This window comes from Anas acuta, chromosome Z (assembly GCF_963932015.1).
Source record: "Anas acuta chromosome Z, bAnaAcu1.1, whole genome shotgun sequence".
Lineage (NCBI taxonomy): Eukaryota > Metazoa > Chordata > Aves > Anseriformes > Anatidae > Anas > Anas acuta.
Genome location: NC_089017.1, coordinates 44484966 through 44502464, shown reverse-complemented (window position 1 = coordinate 44502464; position 17499 = coordinate 44484966). Strand labels below are relative to the sequence as shown.

Below are 17499 nucleotides of genomic sequence, written 5' to 3'. Positions count from 1 at the left end.
AGAGTGCAAACCCCAGATGCATTTGGCTTCCGTGGAGTCTAAATGTGTTTTTTATTTGGAGCCCAAACATGTGATTTTTGTTTGTTTTCCTTTTCATTTTAAACATCTAACTTTTAGGAGGAATTCTTGCAACTTCATAGCTTGCCCTTAACAGCACAGATGGCTTTCTTCTTCACTGTAGAGTGCTCTGCTTTCCCCTAAGGCAAATTAGTCACCTTTGACACCACCAACAGTAGGTAAAGCAGCAGAAGTTATGATAAGAGATCAGGCTTATAAAGGGAGCTGTTTACCTGTTGCTTCTGCAGCTCATGCTGATGTTAGATGTGCGTTTAAAGATTTTGCTCGCCTCCTCATTTAATCGCTCCTCTGCTGACTAGGGTTGGGGTGGGAAGGGTTGGGCTTCCCTGTATGGCTATGTCGTGGGGGCAAAAGGAGTTTAGAAGAGAAGTACAAAAACATGTATGCATATATATATATGTATATATACAGATATATATACACACATACATATAATATATACATACATATATATAATAATATAAAATAATGTGATGTAAATACAGTGAAATAATAAAATAAAATAAAATAAAATAAAATAAAATAAAATAAAATAAAATAAAATAAAATAAAATAAAATAAAATAAAATAAAATAAAATAAAATAAAATAAAATAAAATAAAATAAAATAAAATAAAATAAAATAAAATAAAATAAAAAATAGGTTGGGAACGGCGATTCTCCGCCATTCCCGAGCGGAGGCACAGCCCGCAGGCGGGCTGGGTGCGAAGCGCGCAGCCGGGAGGTGGGCGTCCCGCACCCGCCGGGGCTGCGGGAGGCTCCGGGGTTCCCCCCCCGTCCCGGTGCCCGCGGAGCCGCCCGGCCGGGGGGGTTCGGCGCCGGGTGCCCTCCCGGGCGGGGCGGGGCGGGGCCGTGCCGGGGCGGTGCGGGCCGGGTCCCGTCGCGTCCCGCCCCGTGGGGGCGAGCGGCGGGCGGGGGCAGCGCGGTCGCCGCCGCCGCCGCCGGGGCGCAGCTGCCCGCCCGCCGCCGGGCGCTGTGTGCGCGCAGGGGCCGCGCTGCCTGCGCTCGCTGCCTCCCTGCCTCCCTGCCTCGCTCCCTCCCGCGCCGACGCGCGCACACGGGCGCGCGCGCGCAGGCACAGGCGGGGACGCGCCGCGGGTGCTGCGCATCCCGCGCTGCCCGTGCCGCGGCGCCCAGGTGGCCGCGCTTCGCGGGGTTTCGCGGGGCTCCGCGCTCGCCCCCCGGCCCTGCCCTGCCCTGCCCTGCCCTGCCCTGCCCTGCCCTGCCTTGCCCGGCCCGGCCCGGCCCGGCCCGGCCCGCGGCGCCCCGCCGGCAGCGGGGCCGATGGGGACGGGCGGGAGGATGCGCCTGAGCCGCGTCTGCTGCGTTTTCTACCAGCTGTGCGTGCTGTCAAGCGGGCTGGCCGCAGGTAAGTGCGCGCCTTCCGCTCCGCGGGGACGAGCCCCGGGCCGGCCGCCGGTAGCTCCCGGTGCCGGTAGCCGCTGGTGCCTGCCCGCTGCTGGGCGCCCGAGCGGCAGCGCCCGTCCCGTGCGAGCGGCGGTCGCCCACCGCGCGGGAGACGCGGGTTTCCAGCAGCAGCCCTGTCATCGTCGTGCGGCTTGCCGAACGCCTGGGGATGCGCGTAAAGCCGCCCGGTGTCTCAGGCTGATACGGGCTGTGTGCGCTATTATATAACAGAAGTACGGCGCGAGTTTTGGTTAAATTGTGATAATGGTGTGCGTAGTGCACAGGCATCGTTCGTGGTATCTGAGTTTGGTTACAGTGCCGGTGATGCTGCGTGTGCACGCGTCTGCCACTTGTACGTGCACTTGCAAGCGTGTAGCTGAGGAGAGTGTGAATTTGGCTACATTTTTGAAATCGGCGGGTTTTACGGAACGTGCTGAGAACAAGGTTGACATTTTCAAATTTATTTATTTATTTATTTTTTTGCTCAACTTTTCCCTTATATATATATCTGAGCTCCGTGGAAAAGGAAAAGTTGCCACTTTTCTGTCTAAATGAAGAAGGTTTTGTGCAACTTATTGAGTGGAGATGGTGGCTCCAAAGAACATACCCAGCTGTTGGGACAAACACACCTTCTGCCCAGTTTGAGTGCCATCTCTCTCTGTGTTAACCAGGACAGTGCTCTGTGCCAGATCGCCCTGAACAGGCACAGGGACGTCTAGCATCTAGCCTGTCTGCTAAGGTCAGGACGGAAGGGCCAAACAGAGCCCATTGTGTTTTGGGTGGTGTGCTTGGTGGGCTAGGAACCCAAAGGAGCGTGTCGTGAGGCATAGTGCAGGTTTCTGGCTGGCACTGTGTGCAGCTGGGTGCCCTACTCATTTAAAGACTCTGCTGGCTTTCCCACAGGTCTCCATGCTTCGGAAGACTCTGAGGAGTGGGAAATTGTCTTTCCTGCACTCTGGAGCAGGGGCCAGCAGGAGCCAGCGGGAGGCAGTGGTGGAGGGGGTGGCTGCAGCGCTGACCCCAACTGCGGGAACCGGAACAGCACCCCCAACGCCCCCATCACACCCAGCCCGGTGGCAGGCAGCTCTCGGGAAGTGCGCTCCATCTCCTCCTCGGTGGAGGGGCAAGGGCAGGCTGCAGGGGAGGCAGCAGAAGAAGAGGACACCGAGGATGAGTATGAGTCTCAGGAGTTTTACCACTGGTCCCCCCTGCCCCAGGGGTCTGGTGCTGCCTCTCAGTTGCCACCAGCACCATCCCCACCACCACCACCTCCAGCAGAGGATGGAGATGAAGTGCTGCTGAGGATCCCGGCCTTTGCTCGGGAGCTCTACCTGCTGCTCAAGAGGGACAGCCGCTTCCTGGCTCCTGGCTTTGCTGTGGAGGAACGGCTCGGGGGAGATGGCAAAAGCCCACCTGGTGCTGCACAACTGCAGCCTGAGAGAGCTTGTTACTACAGCGGTGCTGTTCTTCGCTACCCAGGCTCCTTCGCTTCCTTCAGCACCTGTGGTGGATTGGTAAGATGACCTTGCATGCAGGGGCAGCACCAAGGTCTCCATCCTAGCATTATCTCCCATCTGTTTTTCACTCACAACTCTTTCCTGAGGTCTTTCATATCCTCTTGGGTCATACCTCTACTTGTCCTTATTTTTGACCATTTTGCTATTCATAATTTTTTTAACCCATTCATAATCTTTTCTCAAATCCTTCTGCTTTTAGCCTGTAAAGTTTTGACTTTTTTGTTGCATTTACAGATGAACTTCTTTCTCTCAGTTCCATGCCTTTTTTCATTTGATCTCTTTTTTATTCCAATGCTACTTTTCCTTCAACTTTTCTCATCTATATTCCTAATTCTATTTTGGTCCTCAGTGTGTACCTGTAATTACCCGCCATGTTCACTCACCTTCCTTTTTTCCAGTATAATAATCTCTTCTTCAGTACATATATCACACTTTTTTTCCTCATTTTCATTCCATATAGAAGTTACCATTCTAATTTTTGTCCCCCTCCTAATCTTCTACATCTCAGATTTCAGGCTTTTCTGTCTTTCCTATTTCTACCAATATCTTATGTCTGCCTTCTCATCTTCATTCTTTCAATTCTCTCATCCCTTTGTCCTTTTTGCAGTACCCCACAACTTCTCCACACATGTTGTACCCATAGTTACTTGGATTTGGGATTCCATACCGTCCCTTCCTTCCATTTTCTCAATTGAAGTGCACAATGAATATGTTATCAACAGAAACGTCAATAGAGACAGACCTTTTGAATAGCGTTTCCTTCAGGAACATTTGCCTTTACCTCACCTATTTGAAAGAAAATTTCACCTGCTGTAATTTCTGTTAGATCACTCCTGATTTTTACCAGATAAAGACCAGAATTGGGCACAGTGACAACAGCAGTGGTGATCCAGTGAGCTGCAATCCCATGATACTCGGGGGTGGATGGAAAGAGTAGAAAGCAGCTGGGATGATGTAAAATGCTGGCAGGATTTAAAACAAAAACAATTATTATTACTATTATTCTCATTTTGGGCCTTTATATAGTATCATAAATACACACGCCTGCAGCACTTTACAGAATATAGAATACAAAGAGTAATGGAACTAGGGAGGGTTAATGTCGTCATGACCCTGCTTGTATTTTATTTTTTTTTTGGTGGTTGGGTGTAAATCTCCACAATCACATGGTAGATAATTTCTTGTATTTCGTTCCAAACTTGAACATCTAACTTGTTCCATTGTTAATTCATGAAGATATGCCTGCTTGGTTTTTATTTGCATGGTTGTGAAGTGAGACCAGGTAAAATGTGGAAATTTTGACTGCCTATTCATTTGCCTGTTTGGACTTATTCAAAACTCAAAACCCAAACTGAAAGTGGTGGAGAGGGAACATAGATGGATTGACACCAAATAAAATATTTGCCTGCACTCCTGCAAAGTGAAACCGCCAAGTTTCACACAACTCTAAGTGGTTGGCATCTAATTATTGACGTTTTGTCAAATTTTCCAAATCATGGTAGCAGAATTAATTGTGGAGAAAAATATTGGAAGTCAACTGAGGGTGATTTGGAAGCAATCAGATAAAGGCTTTTTATATTCTGCAAAAGCATTTGACTTCTGTACTCCTTGTTCTGGTTAGAATTTTACTTTCTTCTACATTGCATGTGGGTAAAATTAGGCTGGAGAAAATTTTTGCAAAGAAATTGTTAGTAAGAAATAATTATCACAAATGTCTGCTCAAAAATGATGTACATCATTGTGTATCTGTAATTCCCTTGACTTAATTTATAAACTGATGCTCATTGTTTAAGTAGACCCCAGTGCCCTAGGAGTCCTGTTAGTGATTTTTGAATCACTCAGATTTTTCCTGGGATTTCCAGATTACTTTCAGCCTACCAGCAGTCTAAGCATGCACATGCTCATATCATGTTCCCCATTCAGAAAGCTGCAGCTGAAATACAAATGCTATTCTATGTATCTCAAATAAAATTGAGAACTGTTGCTGATGTTGACCAGTGTTGTGATTGTCAGCTGCCTAGTCTTGTTTGCAGTGAAATGGTTAAGCAGCAGTTCTTCTTGAGTGTTGCTGCATCAGGCACATAGTTAAAAATTTGCACAGTGCTATTATGTAAAAGTTGTCATAACAAATCTTAAGTTATTTGTCATTCTTTATTCAGTCATTGCTTGGGCTCCATTACATATGTGAGTTGCTCAGTTTCCAAGAGTCTTGAAAAAACATCATACATACATCGCATATTCTGTGCTGCTTCCTTTAGCCCTTTCCCTGCAAGAAAAGCCAAGCAATAGTTCAGACTACATTTTTTTGTTTTAAGATATAAAAATCCATTGAAACTTGATCCTACAAGTATTTTATTGTGGTTACCTCTGTTACAATTTAAATTCCATTTTAAATATAATGAAATTTCAGAGAAAATGTAGTATGAATGTCTTACATGGATGCTCATTTCAAAACCTTGCGAACTTTGAACTAGGATTGATAGACTAGCATACACTTTGCAAAACCAAAGAAGTTAGCAATAAGACACATTACGCCATTTAGATTCCACTCATCAATTTTTCTTTTCAGTGTAAAATACAGTCTTTAACAACAAAACTTCAACTTTTCTTTTTTTTGCTGCTTTGTAGCTAGTAGCCTTTTAGTGAATCTGTTTATTTAGCAAGCAAAGTAACTCTAGACTGACAGACGACAGTGACTGTGATACACAGGAGGAAGGCTGAAGAATAGTAAAGGCCAAAAGAAAAGGTTTGGCATGATATAATACATGGTGATGCAGATGCATAGCTGATGGGAAATTTTGCTGTAGGGCTAGTGTTGTGAAAAGGTACAGTGTCTTCAGTAAAGGGAAAAAAAACAAACAGATAAAATTGTGGTGCCATCCCAGTTGGGATGTCAGTGGTGGTTCCAGCTTCATGGGTAAGGCATGGAGAGGCCTGACATGCCAGTGAGATTGCGGAGTAATAAAAAAGGTCTGTGGACCTCTAATTGCCCCTATTCTAGGCAGAAAGATAGAGGAATTCTCCTACAGATAGTTTAGGCACCTTCTCCTCTTGGAGTGGGATTTAGATGTATTTTGAGTAGTTCACTGGTTGCAGGTTGGGTGAAGCATATAAGGTACAGCACAACATTAAGCCTCCCCATAGTTCTTAACAGCTATTGAAAGCTTCAGTGATAATTTTTTGTTTGTTTGTTTGTTTTGTTTTGCCTTTTTTTTTTCCTTGAGCTATTTGTCAAAGGCAGTGTGGAGGGATGATAATAATGGGGATTGTAACATATGTTAATCCTGTGAATATGATTATTCACATATTATTATCAATATTATTATAGTGAAAATGAGAGTTGTACCCAAAGATAACTGCTAATCAAATTCTGTTTGTCAGCATTGGCTTCATCTGACAGCCTGTCTTGTGAAATGAAGGAAACATAAAACGATGGATATTTTCTAATTAAACTAAAGATGATATGCATATGGAGTGCAAAGAAACTCCATCACATGATAACACTCAAACTAAAAAACAACTAAAACAACAATAAAACACCAAACAAACAAACAACAACAAAGGACAGGCAGGATGGGGCATTGAGCAACCTGGTTGCTCAATGTGGAGTGGAAGTTGTCCCTGCCCATGGCAGGGAGGTTGGAACTGGATGGTATTTAAGGTCCCTTCCAACCTAAACCATTCTGTGATTCTGATTCTGTAACCTCAGTGTAATCTCAGAGCTCGCGTGATCTATGCTGACAGCCCTTTCCAACCCCTTGGTAAAACACCTGGGAATTTTTACATCCTTTTGTAGCTCAATGGGATTTGCTGAGTATGTTTTGGTCTGTGGTACTTTGTACGGGTGCTGTGGGAAGATTAATAAGGAGAAGTTTCCAAGAATTCTCCATCTGTATGCTGACTGCCTGCTTGTTGTTCACCATTAGCCAAATACCAGGATGCAAGCAGTCCTGCTGATGCCAATGAGACTGCTGTTGTGAAAGAGATGAACTGCAGAACCAGACCATTAATTATTTAAATAGTTGTTTCCACTGCTTGCTTGTGTTTTGCCATAATATATGAAATAAGAAAAAAAGATGTTGTTGAACAGTTTTATTTTTAACTGGTAATATAAATCAACTTACAACTGGTGATTCTTTTAGAGCATGTTGTAGCAGAAGCTTTCTGTGGGCATAAAATTAAGAAATTTGGCTACTGGTTCTGCCAGCAATTTGCTTTGCTGCTAGCATGGGAGTTGAGGTAGTCTCACTACATTTCCCAGAAGACAGCTGTAAATACCACAAATGTGTTCTTTATCACCTACTTTTTCATTTCAGAGAGACATTTAATACCATTGTTTCTTAGCACTGCATTGCTTACATAGTACTCTGTACTAAGGAAGTGATGAATGGAGATTTCACCAGTGTCTTTTTTTCCTTTTCCTTTTCCCTTCTTTTCCCTTTTCCTTTTTTTTTCCTTTTTTCCTGTTCCTTTAACTGAAGCAGTCTGCAATAAATAGAGAACAGCTATGTAGAGAAATAATTTTATTTTTTTTTTTTTCTCTGTCACACTTAAAATGATGAAATATGCTTAGACTGTTAGGAAATGCAAACAGGAGCAAACATTACACAGAGGAGGGACAGGAGAATGCAGCTCCATACAGCTATGCTGTTCACTGCAGTGCTTAGAGTGCCTAGAGTTCACTAACAGAACTTGCTTGGAGATCTATCTGAACAGATATTAAACTACATTGGGTTAATTTATGAGGGAGAAGCTTTGAAATTCATCTGTGTGGTTCAATAATTTCACTGATAAGAATGCAAAATGTACAAGGGTATATTTACGGTAATCTAAATCTCTTCTGAAGAGCTAATGTCAAAATACTGTTTACAATGGAATGTAATGTGCATTTTCCCAGTGAGTTGAGTGGGATTGAGTCATACGATATCTCCAATCCAATCCAAGGAAGGGCTCATTTTCTAGAAAGTGTATGGTGTTTATCAGCTTTCTTTTTTTTTTTTTTAGTCCTGATTGCCTTTCAAAACCATATATTTCAAAATCTTGTCAGTCGATTATAGATAAGGAATCACAGATTTACTATAGCTGCACTATCTATAGCAATAGTGCAAAAAAGTGGATGTCAGTAGTTCTGCATCATGAAGAGACATGCCAGCTATCATTGGATGAAGACATGTTAACAAACATGTTTTGATGATAATGCCCTGTTTTACAATAAACCTGAAACAAATTAGGATATTAAAGCAAAGCAAAACAAAAACCTACGTGACATGTTAGCTTATGGAATACTTATTTGGTACCTCATAAGGTTCTGAACAACCATTACATGAAATGTATCCAATTTTTACTTCTGACAAAAATTGTGTTTTGAAGATGAGTAGTATTAACTTAAACCAGGAGAATGACACATGAAGGTGCATTGTTGGGCGTAGATGTTTAAGATACTCTAAACCCATGAGACTCTTAAGTTCAGGACACTTAATAGAGTCTCTACAAAGCTGAACCACTGAGAATAGTTTGACTTTGCAAATTGTCTCAGAACAAGCAGAATGAAATTGTACTGGAATGACAGCAACGAAATAAAATGTCCATTGTCCTAGATTGCTAATAATTTTTTAGAGAAAGGGAAAGAGAAAGATCATTATCAATATTCATGGTCCATTTGATACATAAGGGCTAAAGTTTGACATTGCAAAAAAAGGATATCATAGAATCATAGAATATCCTGAGTTGGAAGGGACCCATAAGGACCATCAAGTCCAACTCCTGGCACCACACAGGTCTGCCCAAAAGTTTAGACCATATGACTAAGTGCACAGTCCAATCGCTTTTTAAATTCAGACAGGCTTGGTGCAATGACTACGTCCCTGGGGAGCCTGTTCCAATGTGCAACCACCCTCTCGGTGAAGAACCTCTTCCTTATGTCAAGCCTAAATTTCCCCTGCCTCAGCTTAACATCATTCCCACAGGTCCTATCACTGGTGTTTACAGATAGGTCACTAGCTTCTCCACTCGCTCTCGCGAGGAAGGTGTAGACAGTGATGAGGTCCCCCCTCAGCCTCCTTTTCTCCAGGCTGAACAGTCCCAGTGCCCTCAGCCACTCCTCATACGTCTTCCCCTCTAGGCCCTTCACCATCTTTGTTGCCCTCCTCTGGATACTCTCCAATAGTTTAATGTCCTTCTTGTACTGTGGTGCCCAGAACTGCACACAGTACTCGAGGTGAGGCTGGACCAGTGCAGAATAGAGCAGGACAATCAGTTCCCTCAAACAACTAGCAATGCTGTGCTTGATGCATCCCAGGATATGGTTGGCCCTCCTGGCTCATATTCAACTTGCTGGAAACCACAACCCCCAGATCCCCCTCTGCGGGGCTGCTCTCCAGCGTCTCATCGCCCAGTCTGTATGTATTGCCAGGGTTGCCCCGTCCCATGTGCGGGACCCGGCACTTGCCTTTGTTAAACTTCATGTGGTTGGTGATCGCCCAGCTCTCCAATCTGTCCAGATCTCTCTGCGAGGCCTTTCCACCCTCATCCGAGTCCACAACTCCTCCAAGTTTGGTGTCATCGGCAAATTTGCTCAAAACACCTTCTAGTCCTACATCCAAATCATTTATAAAGACATTGAAGAGGACTGGCCCTAAAAATGGATATATAAAATTAAATGAAATTGTACTGAAAGCTGCCAGTATAAAATACAGTATACACTGCACCCTAGAGATCCAGCTTCTTGGAACTCTTAAATGAAAGACATAACACATATATGCAATAAATTATGTTTATTAGTTTATTTTTTTTTTTAGATTATTATTTTTTAGATTATTTAGAAAATAATTGTTTTAGATCCCCTCTTTATTAAAAAAAAAAAAAGGGCTAATTCAGGACAAAAGGATGTGAGAAATCACTAGTGTTTTTTTTTTTTTTTAATATATATATTTTCAGTTACCTATTTAAAATGCTATAATATTACTTACACAGTTTGCCTAGTATTGCTCTGTGAATTAGGGTACTCTGTGATTATCTGTTATGGAGAGGTCACAGGGTCCCAGAGCTTTGCTTAGTTGACTTTAACTTGCGATGTTTTATTTGTGTTTTAAACATCATTAAACAATCAATACCAAACTTGTTATCAGTAGAAATAGATGGACTAGGTAAGGCATGTATGGTGATGTCAGCCCTGAATGGAAAATAGCTTTGATCTGTTTCAAAAGTAGGTTTCTTTGCAGAAAAACAGAAACAAACCTGGAAAAATGAAATCTTAGACCAAAATTTGGGTTTTGCACTTCTGCACGTGGTAGAAGAACAGATGAAGGATGGTGGTGCTTCTGGAAGATGGCCCTTTCTTTCAATGTACAAGTTGAATCTAAGTCAGGTTTGCTCCTCATGGAGGTATATGGCAACATGACCATGGGAAAGAGGAGAAGAGGCCACTCAGAAGTCTGGTCTCCCAACATGGCAGTTCAAAATGTTGTTCATGTGAGGCTGCTTAGGCATGGTTAGTGATCTGCCTTCCTCCAGCACAACTGTACCTGTTATGTTGGTTAACATCTCTGTTTTATTAAAACCTCATCAATATAATCTCACCTTGAACAGCTAATGAAAAATAACTGAAATAAGTAGAGAAGCCATAGAAAATTAAAACCAAGACTGTGACTATGACCAGCTGGAATAACTGGTGTATAGGTACTATCAAAGCACTATTTATAACATTGCTTTATCCTAACTGAGCAGCAAGTTAATTATAAACAGAGCTCCTAAATATTGTTCATTTTTATTTTTCCATAAAGAAAATGAGAACTGAAGATGGCATCACTTTAAATGTTTGTTTAGCATCATTAAGAAATACAAACCAACAAAGATCTATGTAAAGATAAAGGACTAAAAACTTTGTTTATTTTCCTTCTTGAGTTCTGAGACCACAGCCTGCTGCTATTGACATTTACCTTTCTGGGTGAAACAGCATTTTGTTTTGTGTATCTGAGAAGCCTTAATTGATAATAAGGATGAATCTTTTAAACATAGGAACAGTAGTGTTAATACAGCAAGGTTTAGAAAATCAGTTTTGATTTGGGCCAAGGCTATGTTTGAACTATAAAGATCTTTGTTTCCTTTAATGTTAAATGCTGTGGCATGGTATGTGAGATGTTGGGCCAAGATGCCGCAGACCATGTGGTAATGATTCCTTTCTCTTTCTAAGAGCTCTCCTGTAATCATGTAATCACTCCATCCTGAGACAGGTTTGATTTGTGATCCAATCCTGCTCATAATAGCCCTCTGTTCTCTTAAGTTGCTTAGTTTCCATACAAACACATCCTTTGTAATACATTTCTAAGACATGATTAGAAATGAGAAATATGCTATCTCCTGTGTAGCTTTAAAAAAAAAAAAAAGAGATTGTTATGAGTCACTCAAGATCTCTACCCCTTCTAATTAATAAATACAAAATTATCAAGGTTAGTTGGCAAGACATCAAAGAGAGATGTTACATCACAAAAACGTGTAATTATATTTGATTTATATATATTGATATATTTGATTATATAAATGAGTAAAGTTTTCACTCTAAAATTTGAATGTAGCTGCTTTAAAAGGAAGAGGCAGAGTGGCAGAGCACTGAACCTCTCTCAGTTGTTTCTGTTAAGGCTAGTGATGCTGGTATTTTCTCCAAGTCCTTCACTGACTTTTATCCATACCTCATTATGCACACCAGTTGTACATTCTATGGCAAACGAGTAAGGATTTTTAAAGTGAGCATACGTTCTCTATGTTTCAACACTTTTTTTTTTTTTTTTAAAGAACAGTTTTTTCTTTCCTTTAAAACAATGCCTCAGACCTGCAAGAATGAAAATTAATTTTGGCAGTTAATGATAGGTTGTGAAGGGAAAAAAACAGAAGCATCCATGATTTCCAAGATGTAATACCATTAAAAATGGAAGAACTAAGAAATAGAAGGAAAACGATAGAAAGTATCTTGTGTGAGAGAGGTCTTTGTGGTGTTGCTGGTAGCTGAGGATATGTCAGGACAAGTTTGTGAAACTGTGGGGGTAGTGCAGGAGTGATGCACACCTCTTTTTGTTATGGGAAAAAGACGGAAGAAAGGAATGACTGAAAGCCAACTGAATTTTTGGGGAGAGTGGGATGTTTGTAAAAGTTCTTCTGTAGAGTGTGTGCCTTTCCTTGCTTTATTCAGGTCTCTCACTGATGACTTTCAGGGTATAGTGTGAGGGGTGGTTGGTTGCTCCTTGTTTAGCAGAAGCAGGAATGTAATTGAAATAGCATGAAATATGCTTAGCATGTTCATATGTGAGTTATACTGCATATCCAGACAGCAGTTGGTCAAACTTCTATAAATCAATAGCACAAAATGTCTATATTAGATTTAAAATCACATATACATCTGGGTTGTATTAGTTCAGTTAACCTTTTATTGTTAAACTGTCATTGCCCAGACAATCTGGTTTTCTCGGTTATTTCTATCACTTCTAGTTACAGCATAGGAAAGCAAGGAAGTACTAATTTTATATATATATATGTATATATATTTAGTGTTAATTGTAAAACAATGTATACATATGATGAATCAATATCATGACATTAGTTACTAATAATACGTGTATCTGCACATAAGTGAATGCGAGTAAAATCTGTTGGAAGACCGTGCTGTGAATGTTTTTCTTGGGTCTGTAAGTACGTTGTTCACAATTATTTTCTGAATGAGTTTTGCATCCAAAAATGTAGAAATGTGCCCAAAACTGACTTGTGAAGTGATTTAGTTTCTGTGTGATTATCCTCCAACAATTGCATATGCCTGTTTTATGATCTCAGCTGTGCTACCTTAAGTTCTCATTACATGTCAGAAGTTTAACTGGGTCAAGTCAGGTCAAGCTTATTTAGACAGCAGTGTGTTAAAGAAAATACGGATGTTACTGTATGTGATGTTGTTAATTCAGCTGAGAACAACTCTTTTGTGATTCAGTACCATGTAAATACCCTGTTATGTCCTCTGGGCTTAAAAGGGTGCTGGCTTGAAGTGTTCAAGTAATGGCTAGAGTAAGTGCCATCTTTTAAATAAAATATTAAGATGTTCTTCAGATCTGCTTAAGCTCCTCGGTGCTTTTTTCATCACATGAGCACTGATTAGCCTGGCAATCAAACTGTAACCTTGGAAACTCAGGTATAGCTCTGCTTCAAGGCTTCTCATATGAAGTGCTTCATTTATCTTTTGAAGATGGGGGACAGAGGAAAAAAAAGGGACATTGTAAGGTACAAGAAAAGGCTGAATGCCTGTTATTTTGAGATACAGCAGTGAGTGGAGGGTGAGTTCTTTTGACATGTGCAGGGAGCATAAATCCAGTTTTGTAAAAATACTTTTAAGGACAATGTTTAGTTGTAGTCTTGCTTAATTTGCTCTTTACCTAATGAGCTCACTTGCCTTAAGTAATGCACATTAGGGTTTTAGAAGTAGAAGAGGGTTTATAGGTTAAAATGGATACAACTATGCACATACACACCAAGTTTTTAAATTTCTGGAAGATAGTCCGAGTGTGTTTCCTGATTTTTTTTTGTCTTATCATCCATTTTGTTCAATAGCAACCTACCTAAAGAAGTATAAGAACAAACTTTTTTATGTCTCTTGGTTTGGTTTGGTTTCTAACACAAAACTGTTTGCATTAGAAGTAATGGAAGAAAATTATTCCTTCTTATTTAAGGAATAATCAGTTTCTTAAATTATCCATTTCAGGTGACAAATCTTTTGCTTTGTTCCATATAGACAAATTTGTTTAAAAGTGAACATTCACACTAATGCTACTTGGTTTAATATGCTGATATCAAAACTCCATTCTACTCAACATTTGTATTCTTCTGCATGTAAGATCAAGCTCTCTAACTTTTAAAAAAAGGAAAAAAGCCTTCTTCCAAAATGCATTTTCATTTCCTTTTATTTAAAATAATAGGTTTTGCAAAATCATTAGATACTGTTCTTCCTTTCATGGGGTTACTAGAAATTAAATATTTTTCCACCCCAGGAAAGGGAAGGAGAATCAAAGCTTAGAAGTAGACTACTCAAAGTAGACAACAGACTATTCAAAGTTTAGGGAAAAAAAAAAAAGATACAAATTTGGTTGGGTAGAAGTCATAGAGTTATGTCTTCTACATATTTTTAACTTTGTTAAGCATTTTTAATTAATGATAAGAAATTCTGAGAGTCTTACTTATTTCTCTTTAAGCTACCACTTCTGGATTCATTTAACTCTGCAGAGAGATATAAAACTGTAAGCACTATTTTATTTTATAGATGGAGTAAATTGATTTGTTGAATTATAGTTCTGTGCCCATAAGTATATTTTCCTGTCTTGAATTTCTGTTTTCCACACTTAGTAGTTCTGGCAAATTGTAGATTTGAATGAAAATGAGCTTTGTGGAGTGTTGCCTGGAACTAAGTAGTCGCTGAGTACAGTTCAGTCCTGCTCCCGTAACAAAACCAAAATAGCGGAGTGGTGGATAGATATTTCACAAGGATTAGCAGAGATTACCTTTTTCTGTGGGCAGTCATGGGTGGGTTTTGGAGATGTGCCACATCCCTCTGTGGCTACAATGAAAGCACATGGGTTTGAACAATCGTAGATCATCAGTATGCACTATCTGAATGTTTCACGCCCAGAAGTCAATTTAAATATGGATCCCATGCTTTGGTCTTTGTGGTACTAGCCTAGGCGTTGTATCTATTATAGCTTAGTTATGCAGTTGCTGCTACTTCCCATTTACATCTCCTGCATGGTGCTCAGTGTCGAATGTTTTGTACTCATCCTTCATTTACAATTACATTTTTACCTGTTTAAAATATCATTGTAGCATCTGATGGGGTTGTATCCAGGCTTGCAGTAAAGAATTAAGGTTAATGCTCTTTCATTAGCTAAACGTACAACAGCTTGATTCATACTTCAGAAAAGTGGTTTTTAGTTTTAACTCAAGAAGGTTGAAGTTACTTATATTACACCAAAATGCTCTAAAGAAACAAGCATTGAGTCTCTACATGCACTTTGTCTTTAATTGCAAGCATTTTTCCAAATGTGATAGATTTCCATAGGTATTGATTTCTCGAGGACTAGTCATACTTACCTATGCAAAAGGACTTTCTTGTACAATATTAGTAATATCCGAAATGTCATTAGATAATAAATGATCTGGAATATCACTAAACCAGTTCATTGCAAATAATTTTTAACTTAACATGTATGCATATATTACTGATAAACCAAACTGAAGGCATAGGCCCTAGTGAGTTGCCATATATATATATAAATTTAATTTATTTTTTTGGGGGGGAGAGGGAGTGGTAACAATTGATTTTGCAACCTAAATATATAGGTAGTGTATCTTTCTGTACCCCATAAAAGCAGAATCTTGATTATATAATGTCTCATTATATATATCTATATATTATATAAATATATATAATATACATTATATATATATTATCACTATTATGTATGTACTATTTTGTATCTTGCTTTATTAAGCATATATTGATCGGAGCAGACCGAGTTTTGAGAGTTACCACAGTAGTTGATCACTTGCATCCATAAAATGACTTATCTGTAACAATTATCTCATTTGTCTTTCCTTTTAACTTTCTAAATTTGAGAACTTTTAATTTTCTAAAATTGAGAAAGTCTACTCTGATCTTACTTATAATATGGTTACCCTCGTACTGTTCTATCATGGCTTAATTATAGTTGGCATGAGCACAATGGCTTTGACTGAGACATAAGATATTCTTTTGTATCCTTATTCTTTACAAACAATAAGCACTCCATGTTAGGCAAGGTTTGTGAGCAAAAGATAACTGTTTTATCAATTCAGCTTAATAGAAAGCCTTTAAGTCTTTCTAGTCTTTCTTCTGAACTTCTGTTTCTTCTGTGATAGAAATAAAACTGTTTGGGTAGTAAGAATAACTTCAGAACCTAAATAGCTGTACTAATCGGTTGTGAGATCTGATATAATAGAATAGGAGCTACAGAATGAAGGCAGAAATGGTCAGAGACAGACCAGGAATTTATTATTTGGTGAGCTGGCAGAATAGGTGATGTTTTGTGATATGGTCATGGTTCCTATAAAACCTGTATTGTGTTAGGCGTTTGAGGTTGTAAGTATCATATTTGTTTTATTTAGGATTGCAGGGTATATCTTATGTGCAGCTGTGGATATTATGCATATTTGATAGCTGCACCACTGATTAAGTCTGGCTTGACAATAGCTGTCTCTATATTCTTAGTGTTAGTCAACCCTTGCATAGTTATCTTGAGCAAATACATAATTTTGAATTTAGGTTAGTTTAAAAAACTATTTTATTCAGTTTATTTTCTATGGCAGAGTAATGGCATTGGTAGACAAGGAAAGAGCAATGGATGTCATCTACCTGAGTTTGTGATATGATCCCACACAACATCCTTGTCTCTAAACTGAAGAGACATGGATCTGGTGGATGGATCACTCAGTGGGTAAGGAATTAGCTGGATGGCTGCATCTGAAGAGTTGTGGTCAATGGCTTAGTGTTCAGGTGGAGACCAATGATGAGTGGTGATCCTCAGGGGCTCGTACTGAGACTGGTAGTGATTAATGTCCTCAGTGGTGACACGGATGGTCGGATTGAAGCAAGTTTGCAGATTACACCAAGATGATTGGTGCAGTTCATACTTCAGAGGAAAGGGATGTCATCCAGAGGAATTTTACAGGCTTGAGAGGTAGGCCCATCTAAACCTCATGTAGTCCCACAAGGCCAAGTCCTGCACCTGGATCAGGGCAATCCCAAACATCAGTACAGACTGGCTGATGACTGAATTGAAAGCAGTCCTGATGAGAAGTACTTGAAGCCATTGGTGGATGAAAAGCTCAATATGCGCTGTCAATATTTGCTTGCAGTCCAGAAAGCCAAATGTATCCTGGGCTGCATCAAAGGAAGCGTGGTCAGCAGGTCAAGAGATGTTATTCTCCCCTTCTACTCCTCGCTCGTGGGACTGCACCTGAAGCACTGCATTCAGCTCTGGGGCTCCCAACATAAGAAGGACATGGACCTGGTGGAGCAAGTCCAGGCTACAAGGATGTTGAGAGGGATGGAGCACCTCTCCTATGAAGAGAAGCTGAAAGGGTTGGAGTTCTTTGGCCTAGAGAGGAAAAGACTCCAGGGAGAATTTACAGTGGAGAACATAAAGATGGTCTACAATAAAGATGGAAGGAGGCTCTTTACCAGGATGTGTAGTGATGGTAATGATTTTATATCAAAAGAAGGAAGGTTAAGATTAGATATTAGCAAGAAAATCTTCTCTATGAGGGTAGTGAGGCACTGGAATAGGTTGCTCAGAGAAGTTGTGGATGCTCCATCCCTAGAAGTGTTCAAGGTCAGCTGGGATGGGGCTTTGGGCAACCTGGTCTAACAGAAGGTGCCCGAAACCATGGCAGGGGTGTAGGAACTAGACAATCTTTAAAGTCCCTTCCAACTCAG

General features: G+C 40.5%; 1 protein-coding gene across 2 annotated transcripts in view; it reads left to right on the top strand.

The window, feature by feature from the left end:
• Positions 1 to 974: 974 nt before the first annotated feature.
• Positions 975 to 17499, top strand: part of ADAMTS19 (ADAM metallopeptidase with thrombospondin type 1 motif 19) — a 163081-nt gene continuing 146556 nt past the window's right edge. For both annotated transcript variants that reach the window (XM_068666760.1, XM_068666759.1), the window contains exons 1-2: positions 975 to 1447; positions 2389 to 2999. In XM_068666760.1, coding sequence (XP_068522861.1) covers positions 1363 to 1447; positions 2389 to 2999 — 696 coding nt within the window. In that variant the 5' untranslated portion in view covers positions 975 to 1362. The remainder of the gene's footprint in view (positions 1448 to 2388; positions 3000 to 17499) is intronic.